Below are 22,016 nucleotides of genomic sequence, written 5' to 3'. Positions count from 1 at the left end.
TTGCATTTTTTCATTTATTGTTCAGCTCTGGAATTCCTGTGTGAGTTTTAAAATATAATTTCAATCTCTTTGTTAAATTACTCATTTTGATCATTTATTGTTTACCTGATTTCATTGAATCATTTCTGTATATTTAGTTGAGGTTTGCTAAGCTAAGCTTCCTTAAAGCAAAGTCATATAATTTAATGACAAGATTACATTCTAAGACAATTTTTTCATTGTGTGAATATTGTAGTGTACTTAAACTTAGAGGGTAATAGTCTACTATGCACTGAGGATATTTGTGCAGCCTGTTGCTCATAGGCATGTTACTGTACTGAATACTGGAGGCACCTGTAACACCGTAGTAACGTTTTGGATCTACGCATATCTAAATATAGGAAAGGTACAGTAAAATATGTGATATACAAGATTAAAAATGCTATACCTGTGTAGGATATTGACTATGAATAGAGTTTGCAGGAAGTTTTGTAGGTGAATGAGTGAATGAACGTGAGTGAATATGAGAGCCAAGGACATTAGTATACACTACCGTAGACTTTCTAAACACTGCATTCTTTGTCTATACTATATGTATTAAGAAAAACTTTTTTCTTCAGTAATAAATTATCTGTTGTTACTGTAATTTTTTCTTTATAAGTTTTAAAACTTTTCTACTCATAATACTTAGCTAAAAACAAAGTTTTTTTCTATTTTTAAAATCCTTAATTAAAAAAAAATTTGTTAAAAATGAAAACACAAATACACACAATAGCCTAGGCCTATACAGGATCAATATCTTCAATATCACTGTCTCCTACCTCCATGTCTTGGCCTACTGTAAAGTCTTCAAGGGCAGTAACACACAGGGTGCTTTTATCTTCTAAGATGACACTGCCTTCTTTTGGAACACATCTGACCACCCTGCCTGAGGCTCTTCTTGAGGAGTTGTCACTCTTCCAAAGTATGTCTAGTGGCTTTCTTTTCAGAAATATGTCCATGTTTCCTTACATATTTGCTCATAAGCAGATAATGCATCAGGAACATTTCTCTTTATTAATGAAAACCTTTCAGTGTTTAGATCAATTTTTTCAAACTTTTTGAAGAGTTTATTGAGGTCTTCAAAAACTTCTGCTAACCTCTTCCCTAAGAATTTTCTTGGAGGTGGTTCTTTTTCTTCTTTGGTATTTCCTTTTCTCTTGCTCCTTCTTCAGCTGTGCATTCACTAGATAATAGGCATTTCTGAGCTCCATTTGAATTCTATGATTCCACTGTTGTGTTTTTGCTCCATTGTTGACGAAAATGTCATTGTGTGGCACATGTTGGTATTTTTAATTCTTTTTTTTTTCCAAAATTTTTAAAATGTATGGACCTTTATTTTATTCATTTATTTATATGCTGAGAATCGAACCCAGTACCTCACATGCTAGGCAAGTGCTCTACCACTGAGCCACAGCCTCAGCCCCGGTATTTTGAATTCTTTGTCAGGCCATTTATGTATCTATATTTCTTTGAGATCATCTCTTGCAGGACCATTATATTCTTTTGGTAGTCTTATAATTTCTTGTATTTTTCTTGTTTCGTTTTGCCTTACGTTGATGTCTATGTATTTGAAAGAATAGGGACTTTTATTTGAGAGAGTACCTCAGAAGGTGAAAGGCAGATGTGCTAAGCCTATCATCTCAAATTGAACCTTTGTGGCCTTAGATGTATAGAGATGAAAATTTTTGTATAATTGAACCTACAAATGATTCATTTTGATTTCTACCTTTATTTTAAAATATGTTTAGAGAGTTCTCCAATTTTTTTAAATTTTAGTTGTAGATGGACACAATGTCTTTTGTTTGTTTGTTTATCTATTTATTTATTTATTTTTATGTGGTATTGAAGATCAAAACCCAGTGCCTCACATATGCTAGGCAAGTGCTCTACCACTAAGCTATAGCCTTAGCTCTCTTCTCCAATTTAAGATTATATTTTATTTAGTTCCCTAATAAATTCTTTATTGTATTTAAATCTTTATTAGTTTCTAGAATGATTTTAGTGGGTAGAATAGCTTGGAGTTCTATCTTTTGTTCAAGTGGTTAGCCAGTTTTTCAGTATCACTTATTGAATAACATAAAATTTTGAAGTTCCATCTTTTATTAAATATTAAAGTCTTATCTGTTTGTGAATTTAGTTTCATTAATCTCTCTTTTATTTACACTGGTGCCAAATTTTAATTGTTGGGACTTTAGAATTCATTTAATATTTGGAAGGCAGATCTCCACCACTCCCCATCATTGTTAATCTTTTTCAAAGTAGTCTTAGCTGATGTTGTGTTCTCTCTACCCTGAAGCAAGAATAAAAGTTTGTTGTAGCATATAGTACAAGTTTGAAGAAGGCTGTTTGTGTCAGTCCATCTCTTAGGTCTTCTTCAATGTTTTTTTTCCAGCTACGTGGTAGGCGTAAAATGTGTATTATATTAGTTTCCTATTCCACCCAGTTTTGTTCTTACTTGCTTTCAGTTGTAGGATTGGAAAATGCAGTGTATGCCAGTAGCTCCAGTCTTCTCTAATCTGTGAAATATACCTTCAATACCTTCACTGACATTTGTGTGTAGTTACTTGCAACCAAAAGGAAACTAGTCACTTAGCCAAATTTTACTCTCAATATTGCATGTGTTTCTACTACTGTACCTACCAATACCTCCCAGTCACCCAATCCAATCTCTCCTCTGCAGCAGTCTGCCTCAGCCTCCATCACTGCTTCCCTCAGGAATGTGTAGATGACCTTCAGGCCTTTTAGTCAGGCTCCCTTTTCCCCTCCCCATTTGCCAGCCCATCTTCTGCCTTCCCTGCCATAGTGTCCGCACAAAAAGTTTCTGATACAAGTGCCTCTGTGCTCAGGCAGAATTAGTCACCTAGCAATTTAAGAAATGCTTATTTAATTATGCTTACATAGAAACACTGAAGCATAAGTATAACTGGTTTGAGACAGAAGAATGAGTATTTGTTTCCTGGCAGGAAGGATGCCAAGAAACCCATGCTTTGGAATCTCTGGGCATGGAGCCTGTGTTTGAGGCAGATAGAATTTCAGCTGTCGGAAACTCACCTTCATTGACTGTTTCATAAGCACACTTAGAGCTAAATGAAGAATGGTTTCCTTTGCACAAATATTTATCAGAGACCAAGGAAAACAGAAAATCACTTTATTTTTCCTTTACATTTGCTATATTAGTTCTATCCTTTTTGGTTCTTCAACAAAAAATCAAAATGTTAACTATTAAATAGCTTCTGTAGGAGATGATTTTTAAAAATCCTATTCCAGTGCTGGCCAACAGAAAAATAAATACATGTCACATATGTAATTTTACATTTCCTATTAGTCACATGTAAATAGTTTTAAAAATCCAGGTGAAATTAATTTTAATATTTTGATTTAACCTATTGTGTTCAAACCATATAGTCAGTATTTTAAAACTTGAGATATTTCACTTTCTTTTCTTTTTTCATTTGAAACCTGGTGTGTATTTTGCATTTATAATACATCTCAATTTAGACTAGTCACATTTCAAGTGCTTAGTAGCCATACGGAAGATTGCTTTATTTCTAAATTCTGGATTATTTTGCTGTGTTCTTATATTAGAAATGGCCATATCTAGGAGTTCTTAACTAGGAGTGCATGTCCAGAATTACCTGTAAGCTTTTTCTAAATGTATATTCTTGTCTATACCTCCACTAAATTTGTCAAGATAAAAATCTCTGCACATGAGCCATAGCATTTGTGTTTGTAGAAGGGTACATAGGTAGTTCTGACAAGTACCTATAATTAAAAACCACTGAGATAGCACAGTTTCTGCATTTTACCCATACTAAACACATCCAAGTGTGATTAAACAGCTTTCCCACACAGAGTAATGATGTAGGCTTGAATCTTCCATTGACAAATCTGGTCTTCTGTTGCTCAACTGCATTATCAATTGTAACATATAGGATAGAAAGCAGACTAATATCCTATGTTGATTTTTCAGTAACAAAGGGAAGCAATAAAAGATATTTTGAAGTTAAATTTTAGATGGTCAGGAATGTGTGTATAAGCACACACATTTTGCCTAAAAAGTCTTCTTAATTCAAGTTTCATAATGATGGGCATGACTATGTAGATTTTACATTTACTTGATTCTTTGATCTTGATACCTTTTAGACCCATCTGATAGGCCAGTGCTTTCTTGAAACTACTTTTAAAAATCTATATCAAAATAGCAATTAGGGGGCTATTCTGATTAAAATTCTAACTAAAATAAAAGTTCTTCAAGCTACCAGTTTTTAAAGTGTCAACCATGGACTTTTCAGGTTAAAATTTTATATTTTTAATGTAATGACAAAGCTGCTAGATACCAGCAGGCAGTATGGTTGACTACTCTGTAATTTTATGGAAATTCTTTATAGAATGAGTCACAATGACTTTCTTGTCTTTCTCTCACATAGAGCTGACAAGGGCAGCACACATACTACATTGCAATAATATAAATCTCAGCTCATCTAAAGGTACTTTGAGTATTATTTTAGATGAACTGAAAATGTGGAGAAAAATGTTTGCTTTTTAACATGGTATATATGGAGTAATTAAATACATAAGATTGTAAGTTTTATTCAAGGAAAATTAATTTTACAATTATATATTAATCATTTAATTTATATCTGTTTATTAAAAATTATTAGAGTCTATAGAAGTCTCAAATAATTAACAAAACCCATTAAATAAATAATGGTATCCATAGTACCCTACCAATAACTACTAGACTTTTAAAAAGCATTTTGAAGGTCTAAGCTGTTTAAACAGATTTTTACCATTAATCAGGATGGTGGCATTTCCTTTACTGGAAAGAGCCAAAGGGATCAAGAGATTAATCCAGGTCACACAGATTCCTTTCAGTGCAGGTCTGCCATTGTCTTCTTACTCCACTGACTTTTCTTTTTCTTCAGCTATGAGGACTTTATTTTGCTAGAATGCAATAGCGTATTAAGGTGTGGTGATTTGCTATAACAAAATGATTAAGATATTTGCTTATATATTAGAGTCATCAATTCAGTAGAACAAAGAAAATAGCAGCATGACTTTGGTGTTTCCAAGTTCTTTTTGTATTTCCTTCTGTCTGTCTATCATAGGGCATTAATATAGAGAATGACAATCTCTTCAAAAATAGTTTTTTCAGAGCTAAAAGCCAAATTTTAAAAATACCCTTTTTTGGAAAATACTGAAAACATTATTTGGAAAATACTTGGGAACACAACCCTCTTTTTTACTTTTAATATATTTGCTCACTTAAGGAAAAAATTCCCTTTGGGCAAGTGGATATAATTTTATATATAACGCAGTGGGAAGAATAGGTTGATTGGTCTTCTAAAGTCTTAAATACCCGAGAGAAATGTATTTATCAGTAATTTTAAGTTGACCAGGTGATAAATAGGAAAACCCCTTTTTCGGAGTGCTCTGATATGTTGTTAGTATTCAAAATCCTCAATCTAAATAAGAAAAAAATGTTTCTTTTTTACATTCTCCTCCTAGTGGTTTTTTTTTTTTTTCTCTTGTGGGACAACGTTTTTTATTGTACAATCAAAACTGATAAACCGGCTCCTCTGCTCTGTATGCTATTCAGGTTACTGCCGTGAGGAAACGGCTCTCCATAAACCTGGGAGTTTATTAGAAGCTACTTTGTTCAGGCAGTTATTAGGCCTAAGCAACTGCCATTCAAGAGAGTTAAAGGAGAACTAGGCTGGAAGCTGGCAAGGAAAAGAGTTATTTCTATGCCAGTGTTTGTAGAGCTGGTCAGGCAATGAGACAGTAATCTTTAGTACAATTGAGCTTGATGGATAAATATGAATAATCATACATTGTCTTATTATAAGAGTCCTGGAAGGATCTTTTTATTGAATATTGTACTTCGCAATCAAAAGAGCCTGAACTATATAGTTGTTATTTCTTGGTAATTTTTGAAGTTCTGCTAACCAAAAAATCTGTAATAAAATTCAATATTGTGAAATTAAATATTAAATTACTAAATTACAACTAAATTACAACTATTCAGGTAAATATTAAAGTACTAAAATGCATTTAACATCAAATTTATTCATTTGCTGGCCATTGAATTTTTCATCAACTTTAGAAAGTCTTATTTTTCTTCTGGAGAGAATTACATTAGCATCCTTGCCTGTTATTACTAAAAAGGATTTCTCATATACTTTTTATAGCACCTTTGATTTTTAGGCTGAAGGCTTTTAGGTAAACTTAAATGGATTCTTCCAATATGCATGTCTGAAATGTTGACCTCTGCACTTTACTAATGTATATTTCATTTTACAAAGTTAATTTAGGGGCTTTTCTATTGCTCCAGGCAATATCTAGTATAACCTCGAACAATATCTAGTATAACATTGGACACAATGTTTTTTTTTCTTCTTTTGCAAGTCATAACTAGAGATGTGATCATTATACTGTGTGTCCTTTAATCTTGATGTTTTAATAGAAGTTCAAGTGTTGTTTCCTTTAAACAATTAAGTTCAGTTCAAAAGACAGAATAAATTCAAAGCTTTTTAAAAACTCTAATTTTAGAGTCCAAATTGTGATAAGTACTTCAGCCTTGGGATTTTGATATGCTCAGAAGCTTTATTTTGAGTAGTCATTAACTTGTGATTTGGCCCAGATCACCATGTAAGGTCATAGGAGCTACAGGCCTCTTATCTCTGACTAGCCTGTCCCCTGGGATAAAAAGTGTGTTCCAAAAGAAAGAGCAAGATCTCAGTGTGATTAAATCAAGTCTCCAGGGAAATATAATAGTCCTAAGAAAATAGCAGGTTTTAAGACATCATCATGCAGGAAAGGAACTGATAGACCCAAATGAGCCCTAAGAAAAAGGGAAGTGCTTGAGGCTGGTACACACTGTAGACTTTCCCAGTAGAGCTGTGCCAACCACAAGGGCAAATCGAAGTTGTCAAGCCTGATAATAAAGAATCAGATTACTTGCATTTTTGCAGTGGAGAGTTCATAGAACGCTTTCATGGAATCAAGCAGTAACCTGTTACCCTTGTCTTCCTTTTGCTCCCAAACTTAACAGCCCCATGAACTTCTTTTTTAATTATACTCCTTCCATCCTAGTTCTTGAATAGCATTTTCCTAATTGTTATTCAACACTTCTCAAATATCAGAGGCAGTAATAGCACATCCTGGCATCTAACCCATGGTTGTACCTCAGGAATACACTGACTGCCTTGGTGGTGGCCAAATGCCAGTTCCTGTAGCCAAGTTGTGGTTTGGGCGGGTAGACCCATTTCCCTTCTGTAACCCTATCACAGTTGCCAGCTTTATTTCTCCCCCACCAGAACCTAAGCTTCTACAAGGCAGGAGCTACGACTTTTGTCTCTCTTAACTCCAGAGCCATGTCTGCTAAAATCATGGTGAGTATACAAAGAAAGTTGGTAGTAGCAAATCTAGCTACAAGATTCTTTAAAATAACTTAGCATTTGATTTATTGTGTTTTAATATTTTAATAATATTAACTATAAAGTAGTTACTAAATTAACTATTTTAAGTTTCTTTGAAGGCAGATATTGCCAGTTCAGCTCTGATTCAAATATTGGTTAAGATCTGTCATATCTAAATTTAATTATATAGGCAAATATTTAAGTTAATTACAATTACCTCTTTGGTTATTGTTATCTTTTCATTTCCACCCACTCTCTAATTCCTGCTGTTTAGGGAAACTGGTCTAGTAGAGATATTAAATTGTAGCATAACCCACAAAATGAGCCAGAAACTTTATTCTCATGACTTAATACTCTACTTATTCCTCAAATTATCTGCAGTGAAGGTATTTGTTTGTTTTATTTTATTTCTATTCAGTCACAAACCAGTACTTCTTACAATAAAATGAATTAATAGAAAAATGAAAAACTTTAAAGCATACTAAATACAGGTCTGATTCAGATTCAGAAGATGTAACCTAATCTCATGGATGCTTGAGAACCTTTCAGTGCTGACTTACTTTCTGTAGCTGTGCCATCACAGAATAGCTCCTGCTGAGTTGTTGCTCCAGCATCAGCACCTGCTTCCTAGACCCTCTGTGAACGCTGCAGGAACAGAGCATTTGTTTCACAGAGAAGGTCTCAACATTATTAAATAATCTATGCCTTGTGTTTATGTTTGGTAGTAGTTTAAAATCAGTGTCTTGAAATTACGGGGTTTGAAGCAGTAAAGATTTATATGTTCCCCAACATGTGCTTGGAATTATTAGACTATACTGTCACCTTCTTAACCTACCACATGTAGATAACATAGTGTCCTCCCACACATTCTTCATTTGATCCTCTTTGACAGTTCTGTGAGGTTGGGTTCTTATTATCATTTCTATTTTACCAATGAGTTAAGTGCTATTTGCCGGATATCATGTAGCTAATTAATGGAAGACATTGGCTGGAAAGTAGAATTGTGTTGTGACTCCTATTTTAGAGCTGAAATCAATCCTCTTGTATCATTGACTTCTATCAGTTTTTTAAATAAAATTGCCACTAAGGTCATGGTAATTTTCTGTTATTGGTGAAACTCTGCTAGTTTCTGCCTCCGTATCTTCATTGGCAATGGTAGTATGATTTCTTTTTCACAGTGAGAATCATCCTTTAAAAAAACCCAGCTTGTCCTCATCAGTTCTCCAGATCAATTCCAAGAACCACTTGTATTTAGGTGGAGCTTTCTAAGGATAAGCAAGTGTTTTAATGAAAGATACGCCCTTAGCAAGCTGCCTGGTGAGTGAGTTTGAGAATTACAAGGATTCATACTTACTCCAATCATCAAAGTCAAGACATACAGTCTCTGTATCCTGTATAGATTCCATTCATTGTGGTTTATAATGCAATAGACTTTACTACCTTTTTAAAAAATATTACATCCTGCCTAGTCCTAACACATAAATAAATTTGGTGAATAACTTAAGTGGTAGTTCTTTTAAATTAGTAAAGTCAAGCTTGAGTTATATCTGTATTTCATCTTGACCTAAGAGAAGTTTATCATACTACCTTTACATAAGGCATTCTCATAATTGTTGTTCAGTAATAAAAATGCTTTTGAATTAAAAGTACTGATAGTACATTTTACTGTTATCTTTTTAAATTTTTTTTTTTTTAGTTGTAGTTGGATACAGTGCCTTTATTTTATTTTTATGTGGTGCTGAGAATTGAACCCAGCACTCTGCACTTGCTAGGCAAGTGCTCTACCGCTGAGCCACAACCCCAGGCCCCATTGTGTTATCTTTAGGGATTCCTTTACTTAAATTTTAGAATAGACCGAACTCTCTCTCATAAGTGAAATCTCCTGGTCCACAATTTTATAAGCTATCTAATTTTTATAAACCTTTTTAGTGTTATTTTTCTTAAGTTTTTTATAATGAAAATTTTCTTCAAATATATAAAAAGTTGAAAGACAAGTACAATGAACATTGATATAAATACCTTATAGCTTCAATAGTTGTTAATATTTTGACACACTTGCTTCTCTCTTTCTCCATGTATATACATAGACCTATTTATGTAAATCTTGGCTTGATCTGAGTTTAGGTAAAGCATATTGATTTAAAATACTTATTTTTTGATGTGTGTACATATATTGCATTTATCAAGAAGCAAATGATGTTAAATTGTTCTATCATTTTATCTCTTTGCTATGGTTTAAATATCACTTGCCTTTCCCCCAAAGCTCCTGTGTTAATGTAGGAATGTTTCAAGATGAAATGATTGGCTGAGTGTAGTGGAGCATACCTGTAAATCCCAGTGACTAGGGAGGCTGAGGCAGGAGAATTGCAAGTTTGAGGCAAACCTCAGCAACTTAGTTTAACTTAACTTAGCAAAACCCTATCTCAAAATAAAAACTAAAAAGGGCTGGGGATGTGGCTCAGTGATTAAGCGCCCCTGGTTTTAATTTCCTCCTCAAAAAAAAAAAAAAAAGATGAAATGATTGGATTGTGAGAGCTATAGCCTAATCAGTTCATCCTAGTTTGAATGAACTAACTGGGTGGTAACTGGAGGCAGGTAGGTCTCTGGGGGCATGCCCTGGAAGGCTTCATCTTCCCTGTAGCGCCTTCCCTCTTTGTTTTCCCATTACTATGAGGTGAGCCACACTCCTCTATCACTCTTCTGCCAAGTTTTCCTGCCTCATTTTGGGCCCAGAGCAATAAACTCAACAAACGATTGACTAAATGAAACCATGAGTCAAAATGAACTTTTCCTCTTTTAAGTTGTTCAGGTCAGGTATTTTGGTCACAGTGACTAAAAGCTAACACACCCTTGTTTATGGTAGTAACTTCCAGATCTCATTTTCATAAATAACAAATATGAACAGGTGATACTTTCGTACTGTATGAATATGCTGTTCCCCAACATTTTACCTAAAGGTTTTAACATCCTTTGGTCCTTGCTAGATCTGTTGTTCCATCGGACTTTCCTGTTCTATTTAATAGGTTAGGTGGCATTCTATGAAGGTGAGAGTTCCTTCTACACCTGTGGATGAACTACTGTTATTTCATTAAGGTCAAGGGTACACGCTTAATGCTTCCCCTTTAACTACCATATTTGGAGTAGATCTTACCAAATCAGAAATTTCCCCAGTGCTGCTTTCCTTCTGATGTGATTTACCCTATTGTCTCCTCAGACCTAAAATTTTTTCAAGGAGCCCTAGTGCTATTTAGTGAGAGGTAGTATTTAGATAAGTGCTATTCTGACTTGAAAATCATTGCCTCTAGGCTATTTCAGTGTATAAAAGCAAGGAAACATGTTTCTTTTAATCATGAATTCATATTGACATTTCTAACTTAAATATTTTTAGTTGTAAACGGACACAATACTTTTGTTTTTAATTTGTTTTTATGTGGTGCTGAGGATTGAGCCCAATGCCTTACATGTTTGTGAGGCAAGTGCTCTACCACTGACCCACAACCTCAGTCCTGACATTTTTAATTTCACTATCATAATTTTTATCTTTTATGTCTCCTATTGAAAATATTGATTCTTACTAATATTTGTTTATTTGCTTCATATATAAAGTTATAGTGTTGTCATTATTGCTACTAAGAATAAAATTCTGAATGAAGGTTAAGATTTCTTTATAGTGTCTTGTATATGAGGAGTTTTGAAAAATATATTACCTGTGCCCACTTTTCCCTAAACTATTGAATCAGAATCTTGGGGCAAGAGGAATATCAACTTGTAAGTTTGTATTTTTAAAAAATATTTATTTTTTTAGTTGTAGCTGGACACAATACCTTTATTTTATTTACTTATATATGGTGCTGAGAATCAAACCCAGCACCTTGCATGTGCTAGGCAAGTGTTCTACTGCTGAGTCACAACCCCAGCCCATAAGTTTGTATTAAAAAAAAAAAAAAATCCATGGTCTGAGCTAGTCAGTCTCAGGACTGCAGGAATATGTGAGATCTGTTATCCTTTGGGTGACAGCGCTCAGCTCTCCTCTTGCTCTTGTCTTCTAACACTTTTATAATTTTCTTATAATGTAATTGTCAAAAAAAAAAAAAAAAAAACTGGCACAAGGCGAACTGTATATAGAAATGGGAAAAGTGTGGACTGAGAAACCAAAAGAAAAATAAGAATTTGCAGGGAGATAGTATAGGGAGCTTAGAAGCTATTGCCACGAACAATTAACGTTGCATATTTTCAGAGTCCCATCATCCTCATCTTCCTTATAGATCTTCAGAGGATTTTAAACAGTAATACTGTTTAGAATATCATTTTAGGATTTATTTAATAATGGCTTAACATTTATTGCATACTTAGTGTTTCTAGGCTTTCAAAATGTTTTACATATTACCTCATATAGTCCTTGCAGTTACCTCAATGTGCTTATGTATTATTCCAATTTTAAAAAAGAAGAAATTGACTTAAATACATTTACTGTCTGCTTACTGATTTACTTTTCAAGGAAAATACAGATATTATCTTCTGCCACAGGTCAGGTTGCAGGAATCAGACTATGAGAAGAGTAGATGCATGATTCTATTAAGAGTCTTCTGGGGATCAACAGCTTGGAAGGGAGGCGGAGCAAGGACAACTACCAGAAGTTGAGCTTTAAAGTAGTTCTCTAGAAAGTCCTCAGCCAGTCCCACAGAAAGCTCTGGAGCAAAGGTAGTCCCCCAAAGTTGCTCCATTATGAGGTGGGAGGACTGGATTATTTTACCTTTGCATTTACTATTGTATATAGACTACTCCTGGAAGAAGGTTGTTGGGGGAATTAACCTCTAACAAGGACTGACAGCAAAGACACACTTCTGCCAGTATTTGCAGGAATAAGTCCTTTCTAGGGCATCTAGGGTGTCATCATGCTATTCTACCGAATCTTTGATAAATTTGATATAATTTCTCCAAACCAAATTGTTCTTGATAAAGACACCCCCCCCACCACCACCACCACTGGCTATCCTTTTCTTATTTACCTTGTCGAAGAATGTATATTTAAAGAAGTTTACACTTACGTCCTTGCCTTATATTATTTTGGCTGGGCCAAAAGGTTTACATGCATATAACTTTTTGCTGTTTTTAAAAACATCAGGTGTTTAGCATCTCTAATCCAGTCTTTATAATTTTATTCTGCTTTTCTTTTATAATCTGCTTGAGAAGATTCTCAAAGAAGTCAGTGCAAGAAAAGCTCCTTGTGTTTGTCCATGCTCATGACCTCCTGATTTTCCAGTCCTTCTTTGTTGAAGCACACTTTCACACTCAGCATCCATCCCTCATCCTGTGATTTTTTTTTTTTTTTGATTGAGTTAGTCTCTTAACCTGCTCCCTGTCTGTCCCAACAGTCTGTTTTCCTCTGTATAAACTTTGAGGCAAAAATGCTGCAGGCTGTCTTCTGCCTTTATGTAGAAAGAGCCACCATCTCATTGCAGAGAGAATGAACCACCTGCTCATTTGGACCAGTGGAGGTGGTTGAAGCATGGCACCACTGCATATCACCACGGCCTGGTATAACTTGTTCCTTGTTTGTAGCATTATGTCATCTCAGGAAAAAGCCTGAATTTACATTTGAATCAAGTCAGGCTGTATGTTATAAATGTGCTGTTTACTTTAGGGCTATGTCAGGTCTTTATTTTTATTGGAAGATCTTGAAATAATTTCAACTTCTTTATTTTTTAAAAAAGTAAATCATTTCTGTTTATGTTGAAATTCAGCACCCAGCAACATAACTTCTTTGCTTTACAGTATTTTCATTTCATTAAACTAGAAATGAAATGCTTTAAAATTATGCATATATCAAATGCTTTTATGTGCAGATAAAAGCCAGTGTAAGAAAAAATAGCCTACAAATTGATGCTAAAATCCAACCACTCCTTTTAATTCCTTTTTTCCCCCCTAATTCATCATCTTTCTACTACTTTGGAAAGAAATTAAGATAAAGATGTTTAATTTAACTTCCTTAATTTTTAAATTTAATTTTAAAAAACCAATTTAAGTCTCTTTAAAGAAGTATCTTGAGGAAGAAGTATCTTGAGGTAGATGTAAGAGACAAGTGTAATGTGCAGAATTTATTGCCCCTTTTTGAAAAAGGTGTATATATCTTTTCATAAAGCCCTATGCTGTGTAGACCTTAGGCTTCTATATCATGAATGTCTCATTTTAGAACATATCTTACAACATAATTCTCTTTGCTTTTTAAATTGATAATTGATGTCTGAGTGATTTATAATTGACTTCACATAAACCTTTTAAAAATTTTTGCTTGAAGCAAGTTTTTGCTGCTTCTGCTGTTGTATTAGTGCTACATAAGTTGTGTTCTCAAATAAAAAAATATTCCTAGGTATCATGTGAACTTTCAGAAGAATCCTTTTTATAGTCTTAAATACTTTTCTCTAAGCCCTCTCTCAGTTGCCCATAGTGGTGTTTTCTGTTTGATCCTTAACTTATGAAAATGATCTCTTTGGCAATGACCAAATTTTATAGCTTACTGTGATAAAGAACTTCCTTACTGGAAAAAATACTTCAAGTTATTATATAATTTGTCTTCTGAAAGGTCAGCTTTTTCTGAATAAACTTTAAAAACAATAGGAAGCATAATTATTTTTAAAAAGGTACACAATCATATGTTATCTGTGAGTAAGGAAACAAAGATATGACACAATTGTCACTTAAAATCTCACCACTGTAGATACACTGTTAGTGTTTTTTCTGGTTATTTCTGTGTCATAAAATTTATTGTTTTTATTTATTTTGCATATTTCAAGTCATATGGTATAAAGCATTATGTATAGCCAATGTATGTGCCCCGCTCTTTAAAAATCAACATAAGCATTTTCCACAAAATTATTTTGCTTAAGCTCTTTATAGTTTTATATTGCTCAGTTGTGTTAAGTGTAGCATAATATTCTTGACCACTCTCTCTTTGAGAAAACCTGTTAATTTCTAGTATATTTGCTGGTATGTAATGCAGTGAGCATTTACGCATAATGTCTTTTCTGTAATTGCAATTATCTCTCTAGAATATATTCCTCAGTCTGAAATTTTGTAGTCGGGAAGAAAGAATGTTTTTAAGTATCTTGGTACATAGAGGTAGGTAGCTGTACAAAGAATTCTACCAACATTCTACTATTTGTACATTTTCTTCTCTCTCTCTCTCTCTCTCTCTCTCTCTCTCTCTCTCTCTCTCTCTCTCTCTCTCTCATTGTTCCAAGATCTTTGTCATCTTAGAAAAGGTTAAGCCATCGATATATATTTATAAAAAAATTTTATTCTTCTTGAAGCTATTGCTACCTTTTAACTTTCTCCAAGTATAGCAGCAAACATAGCCTGAAGTAAATGTACAAGAAATTTGTTAAAATGGGATCTTAGTGCAACTTACATGTGACCAAAATTGAAGATACCTTTCAGGAGTACTAACATGCCCTAGGGAATTGAAATGCTGGCAAATTTTTCTTGGTGTCAGTTCGAGAACCTTACTTTATTTGCTTCATATTTGTCAGTGGCAAACAGTGGATTTTTGAAAACCATTCTGTTTCTGTGAAATCACAACAAGCAAGCACAGCAACTCAGTTTAATGGTTCTATGTGTCAAAGTGACTAAATGAAAATAATTTCTTTTTTTCCTTTATAGAAATAAAATAATATGAGTGTATCATATTATCAGTATACAACATTTTCTTACATCTTGATATTCACCTAGGTAGTGGGCATTATAGTAAGCTATTTCTACTTTTGAAATAGTAATTGGATTTCCAGAAGATTATTTCTATTACAATAGTCCTCTGTGAATTATTTTATTACTACTTCTAGTTAATAGCATTGTAATTAGTTTGAAAATAAGGGAATTTTTATTGAAATGAACTGATTGAAATTAACAGTGATTCTAAGGAATATACAGAGGTTTGGGCATATAAAAAACCTTAAAGATAACTATCTATTTATCTAAAGTTCACTCAGAATTTTAGTTTGAAAAACTAAAAAACAAAAACAAAACAAAAAGAACCCTGGATGCCTTAGTCCAGGGACAGAGTAAAACAGTTGAGAACATGGGCTATGGAGCCAGAGACCCTGGATTTGAATCCTCAACTACCTCCCTAGTTTTGGTTTTCAGTAAGTTACTCTCTGGTCTCACATTTCTCATCTGTAAAATGGAAGAATAGTGGTTCCTTATTCAAAGGGTTATTGTAGGGGTTAAAAGAGGTGGGTGTCATGCACTTGAAATAGTGCTTGTAAGGGTTCTTCTGCCCCTTTCTGTTTGTAATAGCTATCATGGTGGACATCAGTATTCTATAAAACACTTTCACTGATTAAATTGGTTTATCACTTTTTTTTTTTTTTTTTTTTGCCTCTTCCACTTTCCTGTTAAGCCTTTGGAAGTTCTGTTCTAATTTTGGCAGTACTTTGACAGTTGACAGGCTGTCTTCAATGTGTGCTGTAGTAACAGCAGGTTTCCTTTCCCCTTCATTCATACATACCGGGTTAAATATATCGCATACCTTCCCTATACCAGGTAAAATAAGTAAATCTTTGGGATTGAAAACAAACCAGGTGATTCAGGGTCATCAGATATGATTATGGCAAAATAAAACTGAGGTATTTTATTAAAATTAGCTCTCCCAATTATTATGCATATTATTTGCCAGAATTTTACTCTTGGTTGCAAAAGGATATCAGATTTCACTTGGCAACTTATGTGTTACCAGTGGCAGTTGGAATGTGTCAGACAGCTGAATTCAGGCAAGTGTGACTGACTGGCTTCTCTCAGCTAATTGGTAGAGTTGCTTCCTATTGCTCAACAACTGCTGGGTTTCCTTCTCTTAAAGTGCCAAAAAGTTTCTTGAAGTGACCATTTGAATTGTTTATAAGGTATTCTAAAAAGAATTATAAGTACTATGAACATTTTTATTATAAAATTGAAATATTTCTAATATCTAAAAGGTGGTGGTTAGCAAGATTAAGAAATGGAAATAGAAATGGAAAATTTAATTTGAAGTTAACTGCATTAAATTTTAATGTTTTAGTGTAAGTGTAATTGTGTGCTTACTTGATAAACCAGAGATTAAATTAGGAAACATCCTGAATTATTCTCTGTAAAAGCAGTATCTTGCTGTACTACTCCTAATTGGTTCAGTTTCAGTTTCGATTTCCTAGTGAGCTTCTTCATGTGTCCTAAAAAAACAGACTGTCAATTGCATCTGTGGATTAGCACTCTGTGAGCATTTCCTCTCCTTTTTCTGATTGATACCTTTTACACTATGGGCAGAAAATAAATGGAACTGTAGTCTCAGGTACAATTCACATGTCTTGAGAAGCATAGCAGTTCCTTTGTGATGATGTAATAAACTTCATCTATCTTTATGGAACCAAGCATTTGGAAAGTTTTTGATTAGAGAAGAATATCAAAACCATAGCTTGATCATGAATAATTGGTTTTATTCCATAGCCACAGCAATCTTTTTGGTCATAAAAAAGGCAGTGGTGTTCTTTAATGGTCATTTGAACCACTCAAAATTCACAGTGGTATGTCAGAACAGTCACTTAACATAGAACAAAAAAACATGTTAGTCCTTGCTTTTGAGAAAGATTTATTTAATTCCTTGTATAAAATTGTTCAAAATGCTTTCTTCCTTATTTCACACACTGTCAAGGGAAATTATAACCTAACACATTGGAGGAGCAAAAAAGTCTTTGACAAGGCAGATCTCATTGTGCAGAATGTCAGAATTGGCTATTTCTTTGGTGTAAGTGGTTGCAAAAGAAAGACTTTGTAACATGATTAAAAAACAGAGTAAAGATACAGTAGTCTATATTAATTGCACATTTTGAAGGCCATTGAAATTAATAGCTTTTATAAATTTCTCAATTCCTAAAAGACATCACCAAATAGTCTTTTTGAAATGATTTAGCTTTGTAACTACATGCTCAATTATTAGTAGCCAGATAGACTAGGGTTCAAATCCTAGATCAGTTACTTACTAATTTTATGTTAATGCAATGGAATTTAGTCTTTCTCATCATTAGCTTTCTCAATTACAAAATGTGAAAATAAAATTACAAGACCTATGTTACTGATCTTCCTAGATAGTTGTGAGGATTGGAGTATATAACATACTTAATAGTATTTCATTATTTTACTTTTTAAAAATCAAATTTTGCATTACTGTCCCCTCCAAAATAATCCATCTAAAAAATCATGTTTCTTTTAGAAACATGGATGCCAAAAGCATCATGTTTCCTATTGAATAGGTGTTATTATTTTGCTTATGGAGGGAAGAATAAGGAAAAGAGAAATGACAGAGAATTTAGGAGAAGATACATAATAGAAATGTAATAGAAACTTCCTGCACAAAAGACTGCAAGACTTATCAATTAGAGCTTGTAGTCTGGTTGGAAGAAAAGGTAATATATAGGATAGTTAAAGAATTAGAAAAGTTTTGAGTAGAAATTCACAAAAGGGAAAATTACTAGAGCAGATGACAAGGGCTAAATCTGTATAAATGGAATTGGAAAGGAGAGAAGGAAACAGGTCAGTGCTATAAGCTAAGGTTATAACCTTAGCCAAGCCCTATAGGCCAGACTCAGTGATATATATGTATATGTGTGGTGTGTGTGTGTGTGTGTGTGTGTGTATTTTTAAAAAAATGATCTCCTGACAGGGCATGAGTAAGAGGACTGCTGGAATACAGTATGTAGAATAGATTAAATAAGAGGCTGGTGAACTAATTCAGACAGCAGTGGTGAAGATTTAAATCCCAGGGAGGAGAAAACTGCTGGTGTTTGCACTTGTTTCATCTCTTCCTATTGCGGTACAGGGGCTGACCTCCTTCTGACCAAGCCTACTGCTGCTTTGGCTCCCATCCCTTCCGCAATCTCAGGGGTTTTTTTACTCTTGATTACCCCCTCTCTTATGTGTATTTTAATGTTTCACCCTTGCCTTCGTTTTAGAAATACTCAGGTCTTCCCCATTAAAACAAAACAAACAAACCCAAACTCTGCACCACACCTCCTGTTTCCTCCAGCTACCTCTGCATCTCTACACTGCCCCTAATGGGGAACTTTTCACACATGCTGTTTACTCTTGCTTGCACACTTCCTAGCTTCTCATCTCCATTCACCCTGCTTGGGCTTTTGACACAAGGATATCACCAAAACAGCTTTCAGCTTTCCCTAACACAGTCCCTCAAATTCATGTTACTGAGCACACTGACTTGATTTTTCTTGGTTTTTGGTTTTCTTATATATTGTGCGATTCTTTGTTTCCTTGGTAGATGTCTTAAGAGATTCCTGCATGTGAGGTCCAAAGTACTCTCCTTTTCTCACTATAATCTTGCCATTGTTTGTCCTATGCCAATCCTTATGTCAGTTACTATCTACATAAAGATGTCCACCAAATTTTTATTCTCTAGGCCAGACTCTTTTTTTAAGCTAAAAATCTGTTTTTCTCCTCATGAATGTTTCAGAAGCACTTCAATCTCAGCATGTCTAAAAAGGACCTCATCATTTTCAGTGCTGGTCTTTTTCAGCATTTTCTCTTACAGTGAACAGCATCCAATTGTGTAGAAACTTGCATTTTACAAGTTAGATATCCAATCCATCATGAGGCTTCTCCATTTTACTTCCTAATGAACCTGCAAATCCGTCCACTTTTCTTTCTCTGCAGCCAAGATCTTCATCCTGGCTAGTACTATCCATTCCCTTATCTATCCTCATTCACTGTGGCTTCCTTCTAGTTGGTGCTCTTATTCCCTCAGCCAAAGGGTTCTTTTCAAAATGCTTATGTCCTTTCTATAATGCATTAAATCTTAAACTATTTACATGCTTTTCACTGCTCTGAGAATAAGACCAGGGTCCTTACTCTGAGAATAAGACCAGACACCAACCCTGCTTGGCCTGGCTGCTGTCTGTCTTCAGCCTCACCTGCCACTGAGGCCCGTTACTCTTGTACTCCAGCCACATTTTACCCTTACTTGTGATTTGATTATCTGAGTCCTCCACTGGACAGAAAACTCTACAGGAGCAGGGATGTATTTCCTTATCTTTGCATCCCTGTAACCTGGTATATAGTGGCTACTCAGTATATATTTGTTAATCAGTCAGACATTTCATTTCAAATTAGTGTCTAGGGCAGAACAAGAAGATCCCAGAAATGCCTTTTATACTCTAGATGATAGAAAGCAGTGTGATAGTTCCATCTATAGCTGGATACTGATAAACAGAAGGAGTCCTAAGGCCTTTAGATCCATGCTTGTGGGGACTCCATCAGTGCTGTGGGTCATAGCTTGTAAGAGAGTCATACTGTAGAACTGCAACTAAACAACTCAACTTGCCTTACCTACATCTTTAGGCTTTCTAAGTGTTACTAATTTAATACCATGCCTTCAGTTTTTAGCCCCATTAGCTACTCCTTTCTTGAAATTCTCTCCTGCATTGTCTTTCAATTTTTTTTCCTTTTCTGAAAACATCTTAATAATCTGGTAGAGCAAATGAATGGAAAATGATACTAATTCCAAAATATAACTCTGATCTTGCATGCACCCCTCCAGTTTCTAAGAGGATGAATTCTAAACCACTTGGTAGTTTCTAAGAGTCTTCTGAGGATCTTCCAATTCAAGTCTCATCTCCTGCTCTCTCCCCATGTGTCTCCTGCACTTACCATACCAAAACATTTGAAGTTCCCAGAACAGTCTGTGTTCTTGTGTTTTTGTACCTTTGCCTCTGCCTAGAGTGACTTCCATGCTCCACTTTCTGTCCCTGCCTCCTTACCTACCAGTCCTCACCCTCAGCTTTGTGATGGGGAGCCCCTACTGTTTTCAGACAGTTTCCTAGGCTTCCCTTCCCCCAGGCCATGACCCCCTTAAAGTAGAGTGCCTGGCATGTAGTAGGCCTGTACCAAAAGGACAATTCTTTTATCTCTTAATGGTGCCTATAAATAGTAACTTGAATACCTAATATACTCCAGATAAACTAGAGTATCACTGGATAAACATTCTCCCTTGAGATCAGGCATGTTGATAGTTGAATAGTAAAAAAATGTCAAAAAGTTTATTACATGAATAACCTTGATCTACTTTCAGATAATTTTCTGTCTGACATAATTATGTCAGTTTGTCAAACCCTCCTACAGTGTATTTCTAGTCATGACATGATAGCAAAATATTGGTCTGTGCTTCAAAATGGTATATCTGCCTTGAAAACTTAGAGGTATTTTCTGTCATGGGGTGATTTTTTTTTTCCAGGTTTGTGATAAAAGATTATCTTATACCAATCAAAATGTAAGTATTGTAGAGTCCCACATTGCAATACTTTTTTTATGAGCTGTTATGAAAGCCAGGCTTCAGGGCAAAGCAAGGAAGCACTAGAGAAAAAGCTGTTTTATGCATTTCCAGTTACATAAAATAGGAACACTTCATGTGGGAGTGCTTGTATGCATTCTTGAATTTCTCCCCTAGAGGGATAATAGGACATTGCTCTTTTGACTTTCAAGAGGGTATTAAACATTTTCTTCTAACACAAATGCCACATTTTACTTTATTCTACTCTCACTCAGTAAAATGTTTCCCTTAATGTCAAAAGCATTATTGATGATTCTGTTGGTGACATAATTTCCTATATGGTTTTCAGGAAGATTCAAAATCATTATGTGGTTTCACTGGATTTGCCAGATGTGAAGAAGGATTAAGAATTAAACTGTCTGCTTGACTTTGGCTGACACTAAATTATAAAATTCATTATTACCTCGGAAACAAGAATCAAAGGACAGGACTAAATAAGCACTTCCCTGGATTAAAAAAAAAAAAAGTGTTGAGTGTGGTCTTCAGGGATTGATGTTGGGAAGACTTTTTTAAAATGTTTTAAAGATGATGTAGAAAAAGAGATTCTTAGCTGGTCTAAATAAGAAAATAGAGTTGATTGGCACAAGCTAAAACAAAGTTCCAAAACATGTGAGTGGGCAGGAGAGGAGCAGATGTGACCTCATTTCAATAAGCTCAGCTTTTAAGTAGTTCCTCCTTTCTCCACCTGATGAAATGCTATTATTGTTCTTTTGAAGGGTCTATTCAGCTGGGTTAATTTCTTATCCTTCCAAGCCATTTGGTTTTTAAATGTATATTTCCTGTCTCCATGTGCATACATAATATATATTCATGCATAAATTATTCATGTGTTTAAAAATCTTCACAGATTTTTATTTTACAATCCTTTTCTCAATACTTTGCTTTCATTTTTTTATTCTAATACCGTTCTTGTCTTTAGACAGGTCATTTTATAGGAATATTTTGGTAAGATATATTGTAAAGTATTGACAGTTTTCTGAAAACATTTTATGTAACTTATTATATGTTATCTATAAAATGAAAAAAAGTCTACTTAGGAGCTCTCTTTTTTAATTCAGGAATTACTTAGCTCCCAAACATGGAGGAGTGAAAATCTAACCATTATAGCCTTTTATGATTGTAAGAAGTATTATCATCTGCCTTTTATTAACCTGTGGGAGATGGGGCTTTTAAATAGTACTGATATGCTTTGTATTTATAGCCCTGTCTTGATA

At 34.4% G+C, this 22,016-nt stretch overlaps 1 protein-coding gene across 3 annotated transcripts in view; it reads left to right on the top strand.

The window, feature by feature from the left end:
- Galnt7 (polypeptide N-acetylgalactosaminyltransferase 7) overlaps nucleotides 1–22,016 on the top strand; it is a 142,915-nt gene that overhangs the window by 33,699 nt on the left and 87,200 nt on the right. The window contains exon 1 of one of the 3 annotated variants that reach the window (XM_058573677.1): nucleotides 6,129–7,415. The exons of the other annotated variants lie outside the window; for them this stretch is intronic. Within the exon in view, the coding sequence (XP_058429660.1) occupies nucleotides 7,398–7,415 (18 nt within the window). The 5' untranslated portion in view covers nucleotides 6,129–7,397. Of the gene's footprint in view, nucleotides 1–6,128; nucleotides 7,416–22,016 lie in introns of those variants that run through there. 3 annotated transcript variants of the gene reach the window in all.

Source organism: Marmota monax, unplaced genomic scaffold, assembly GCF_021218885.2.
Source record: "Marmota monax isolate L192 unplaced genomic scaffold, Marmota_monax_Labrador192_F-V1.1 WCK01_AAM20220418_F8-fsc00159, whole genome shotgun sequence".
In the NCBI taxonomy this organism is placed as follows: domain Eukaryota; kingdom Metazoa; phylum Chordata; class Mammalia; order Rodentia; family Sciuridae; genus Marmota; species Marmota monax.
This window is presented reverse-complemented; position numbering and strand designations above follow the sequence as displayed.